The sequence below is a fragment of the Struthio camelus genome, chromosome W (genome assembly GCF_040807025.1).
Source record: "Struthio camelus isolate bStrCam1 chromosome W, bStrCam1.hap1, whole genome shotgun sequence".
Classification (NCBI taxonomy): domain Eukaryota; kingdom Metazoa; phylum Chordata; class Aves; order Struthioniformes; family Struthionidae; genus Struthio; species Struthio camelus.
Genome location: NC_090981.1, coordinates 56368801 through 56374007, shown reverse-complemented (window position 1 = coordinate 56374007; position 5207 = coordinate 56368801). Strand labels below are relative to the sequence as shown.

The 5207-nt window shown below is 51.3% G+C and overlaps 1 protein-coding gene across 1 annotated transcript; it reads left to right on the top strand.

Annotated features, from left to right (window-relative positions):
* LOC104147818 (relaxin-3 receptor 1-like) lies at positions 1-5088 on the top strand. The gene has a single exon (XM_068924664.1). It carries the CDS (start codon positions 50-52, stop codon positions 1307-1309), a length of 1260 nt encoding a protein of 419 aa, XP_068780765.1. The 5' UTR covers positions 1-49; the 3' UTR covers positions 1310-5088.
* Positions 5089-5207: the final 119 nt, after the last annotated feature.

Sequence of the window (5207 nt, the reverse complement as noted above, 5' to 3'; positions counted from 1 at the left end):
GCCCGACCCCTGCTCGCTCCAGGGGGGAGCGGACGGTAACCTCTGGGACATGTCGCTGAGCTTCCTGGAGGACGCCCCGACGGGCAACCGGAGCAACGTGTCCTTCCTGCAGCTCCTCAGGAACATCAACCTGGAGCGAGCCGACGGGATGCAGGGGGACAGCTCCAGCGTGGTGCGGATCATCATCTCCCTGGTGTACTCTGTGGTGTGTGCCTTGGGGCTGGTGGGCAACCTGTTGGTGCTCTACCTGATGAAAAGCAAGCAAGGCTGGAGAAAGTCCTCCATCAACCTCTTTGTGACCAGCCTGGCAGTGACTGACTTTCAGTTTGTGCTGACTTTGCCTTTCTGGGCAGTGGAGAATGCACTGGACTTCAACTGGCTCTTCGGCAAGGCCATGTGCAAGATCGTTTCATATGTGACGGCCATGAACATGTACGCCAGCGTCTTCTTCCTCACTGCCATGAGCGTGGCTCGCTACCGCTCTGTGGCTTCAGCCTTGAAGAACCAGCGGCGAGGTGACCCGCTGGGTGGTTGCTGCTCTGCCAAGTGGCTTTGCGCACTCATCTGGGTGTCAGCTATCCTGGCTTCCCTGCCCCATGCCATTTTTTCCACCACTGCCACCGTCTTTGATGACGTGCTCTGCCTCTTGAAGTTCCCTGAGGGCCGCAGCAGCAATGCCCAGTTCTGGCTGGGGCTGTACCACATCCAGAAGGTGCTGCTGGGCTTCGTGGTGCCACTGGCTATCATCAGCCTGTGCTATTTGCTCCTGGTGCGTTTCATCAGTGACAAGCATGTCGGCAGCACCTGCAGCGGCCCCAGCACCAAGCGCCGCTCCAAGGTGACCAAGTCAGTGTCGATTGTGGTGTTGTCTTTCTTCTTGTGCTGGCTGCCCAACCAAGCACTCACACTGTGGGGCGTCCTCATCAAACTCAATGTGGTGCACTTCAGCACTGAGTACTTCCTCTCCCAAGTGTACCTCTTCCCCATCAGTGTGTGCCTGGCGCACTCCAACAGCTGCCTCAACCCCATCCTCTACTGCCTCATGCGCCGGGAGTTTCGCAAGGCACTGAAGAGCCTCCTCTGGAGAATCACCTCGCCCTCCCTCACCACCATGCGTCCTTTCACCGACACTACCAAGCCCGAGCAGGAGGAGCAGGCCCTGCACGCCTTGGTGCCTATCCACCCCATCGCTCCTTCCTCACCTGCTGAGGCTGTCCAGCCTGAGCTGGCCTACTACCCGCCCGGGGTGGTAGTGTACAGCGGCCGCTATGACATGCTGCCCATCGGCTCCTCCGAGCAGCGCTGCTGAGATGCGCAGCGGGCTCGGGGGGGGGGGGGGGTAGAGGGGGGAAGGAGTCTATGAAGAATGTGGCCCCAGGACATTGACTGCCTTGGAGGGACAAGTGGAGGGAGGGACATGGGTAAGGAGGACTTCGGTAACGGTGGGAGATGCTCTTTGGGGATCGTGTCTGCTCTCGAAGGCTTGTTAATGGAAATTGTTCTCTCAAAAGTGTCTAGAGAACAAGAGTAGGAGATGGTGGTGGTGCTCTGGGGATAGGGGTGTCTCTAGGAGATGTTATTGAGCGCTCCTCTTCCCCATCCCAGGGAAGAGGAGCGGGGAGGGCAATAGGACCCAAGCTGCCAGCTCCAGGGAGGATGCAGGATGTGCAGGGCACTGAGGGAGAGAGCGGCTGAGGCTGGGAAGCCTCGGCTGTGTCCCCAACCTGCGCCCCAGCCTGGGGGGTGCAGGCAGTGAGGGGCCAGCAGCCCCCTGAGGTGTGTGTATGTTTTGGGGGGAGGGAGCTGGGTGCTTTTTTGCTGCCGCAGAGTGGCACAGCAAGCAGCGCTAGCCTGGCTGTGGTCACTGCTCCGTGGGCTCCAGCGAGGACAGGGATAGGGCAGCCTGCGTCCCACTGCACAGCTACCCTGATGGGAACAGCTGGGACAAGCAGATCTGAGGCTCCTGCTTGCTCGGGCTTGGTCCCTTTCCCCTCTCTTAGGGTCCTGGGAAAGTGCTGCTGGCCTTTGGCAGAGGAAAAGAGGGGACAAGGAGTGCTCTGCTCCCCGTTCCCCTCCATCTGCTTTTCCAGCTTCCCCCATCCCCTCTGGCAGGATACAGAGCAAACCAGATAGCGAAGGAGAAACCTGAGGACTGGACTTCCAGCTGCACGGAGAGGTGTTGCGTTGCCTTGATTGGGAGGGGACAATATGAGGCCCCCCTGGCATCGTGGTCCCCAGCCTCCTCCCCGGCTGCAGAGGGGAAACCCAGCACCCAAACCGCGTGTGACAAAGCAGATGTCTCTCCTGGGGCGATGAAGCAGCAGGGTTTCTTCTTGCTGTGCTTCAGACTGGTAATTCACTCCAGGTAATCAGCACAATTGTAAATAAAAAAGGGGGATCGGGGGTGGGGGAAGCAGCCACTTCAAATCATTTGCTCCAGGATATTTCTGGGCTCAGCTAAAACCGAGCCATGAAGGTTTGTGTTCTGCAAAAATGCTTGTAAAGGGTCTGCATTGATACTTGCCAGTGTTTCAATTAATGCAAGTTCAAATCCTCTGGTGTGAGTAGCCTTGGAGCTCGCGGGTCACTGCTCTCACGTGCAGGAGAAGGGCAGGGACAGGGGATTGTCCCATTGACTGTTCCAAAGAAAAAATGGGGAAATAATTTGAGGTTGATCTGAAGTGAGCTTTTAAGGGCATGACAAAAAGTATCATTTCAAGCTGTGAAACTTCTTATGGCAAGGTTAGACATTTCTTTTTAAAATGTTTTAACAAATTAAGACACTAACATTAATTATTAAATTATGAACGTTAATTTTAAATGGAAAGGTCAAAATACTTCCTTTAGAAGATGCAGAAATTAAACAGTTCTGGTTTTTCTGCCAAAATGCAAATTCATTAATACCTCAAAACTGTGTATGGGATGCATATATGAACACAACATTTGTAACCCCTCACTATTCCCTCTCCCTGCTCCCATAGCCAAATTTCAACATTTGTCCAGAATGCTGGGAGTCCATTTCAACTCTGCTAAAAAGCATTTCTGCAGAGGGCTGTTTGTCACCTCTAAGTTCAGATACAGAGCAAACTTGCTATTTCTGTCCAGGCAAAATTGCATTGCCATTAGCGGCAATTACGCTTTGCAGACTCCTTTAGGTTTACTGCACATCAGTAATTCCTGTTGTAGAGTTCAGGTTTGGGTTGGAAGCAGCCAGCTCTGCTGCTTGCAATGAGAAGCCGCTGTTTCTTTTTCAAGGCAGCAGAGACTTTTACTACAGCCTTGGACGCTTGCTACCTGGGCAGATGCTGAGATTTTGCAAGGTACCTGGAGAGGAACCACAGAAGTGAGCCGGCAGCTCATGGACATATTTATAGAAATGCAAAGACTCTGAAAATCATTGTGTGAAGATATATCCACAGAACTTGGGGACCTAAGCACTGTACAACTGTCCCTCTGGGTTCCTAAATCCTGACCAGCTGCTGGTTGAGATCTGTAGGTACCTAACAGCTTTTCTTCAGTAAAATTTCTTGTGCTTGGAAGTCTGCTCCTGAGCATGCCTAAATCTGCTTAAGTCTGTAGCATCCGCCTGCGTGTGTTTCCCTGGGACCGCTCTGGCAGGGCTGGTTGCAGGGCATATCCCAAGTGAGGGAGGCAGCCTTGCACCCTGACTCATGGAGCACTCCCCCCTATCAGGCCCTGCTGTTAGGAGGGACTGTAAACTTAGTTTAATTCCTCCCATCCCCTTGCACCTATGTCTAGCCACTTTTCTGCTGTCCTGCCTTCAGCGCGTGTGCAGCCTGCGCTCTCTTCTTTTCCCTTTTCAAATGCTACATTAGTGATCCGAGCTCACGCTCACAACCTGGAAGACTAAACTTTCCTCCTTCCACATCCCTGGGAAATTACTGAACCTCTGGGCTACCATGTGTTTCCAGACTGCAGACTGGCTCGAATCTTTTGGCTTGAAATCGTTTCATGTTGCATGAATTGCTCACCATTGCTGGATCAGAAAGGGAAAGAAAATCACTGGACATTGCTTCACAGCCTAGTGGTTAAGGTGTGAGCCCTAGAGAGGAAGCACCAGGATATGTTTTTCCTTGTACAAGTAAATTGCTATAAAATGTAGAAACATAAATTGGATCCAGGTCTGGATACTAGGTTTCCTGTTTCCAAGGATAATGATTAACCACCTGACTCTATAAGTGGACTACAAAACACCTGACTTGTTCTTGCTCCCAGGCCCTGGTTCAGTTAAAATTTCAATATGCCATGCAATGTGAGATGGCTTTCACAGCCTGAGAGCTTTCCAGCTCCCCACTCTAGCAGCCTAACGTGTCAAAGGATTTGCAAGGGATGCCTCTGGGTCTTACACATTCTGGGAGAAAGCCTTAATGCTCGTACTAACAGATAAAGGACAGCTGCATGGTGCCATTATGTGAGACCAGGAGATCATGAACACCTAACTCCAGTACCCAGACAGACCTAAATTAAGGAGGGACGAAGGATGTTAAGGCCACATTTGTTTCTTAGTGTTTGCTCTTGATCATCAAAGTTTCTGCTTGGCTTGCTGGACACTTAACTTAAGCATGTGAGGATAGGAATTATCTTGTGCATTTCATAAAAAGTATCTGGGTATCCAAATCATAGCTTGAATCTCACTGGATAGCAAATTGCCTAAAGGCTATTCTCTGCAGTGTTCAGCATAACAAAATCTTTGTCCTTCTGTGGATATCAATCTGCACATAATTTTAAGTGAGCAACACAACACTATAAAACTGGTGATACTCAAAACAATCCATGGTTAGCTCAGAACACCAGCAAGATACCATGACCAAAGGAAACTCCAGATATCTGATCACTAAAGATATAAAAACCTTACATATGGCAAATCACCCTAAGAGGGCAGGGAAATATCCTGTGTGTGTAGAGAGGGGCTAGAATCCAGACTTAGAGGAACACTGTCTCAAGCCACTGATCCACCAGATCTAGGTCATGGATCTGCCCTTTGAAAGAGGCACAACCCATCCACAACTGGTCAAATGCTGGTTTATGCCTGACCTGCAGTTGAGGCTGTGTGGCTGATCTATGTGTGTCCAGCACTGCTCTGGTTGTGTGTGTGCAGGGATCGTGTATGTGTGGAGCTTTTGCTTCATGTGTGCAGCAAGTCCCAGCTCTCGCTGCATGAAACCTGGGCCCGGTATTGCAGAGGC

Bases quoted from the DNA above. Each gene is read 5' to 3' on its own strand.
- LOC104147818 (XM_068924664.1), top strand. From the start codon at position 50: ATGTCGCTGAGCTTCCTGGAGGACGCCCCGACGGGCAACCGGAGCAAC.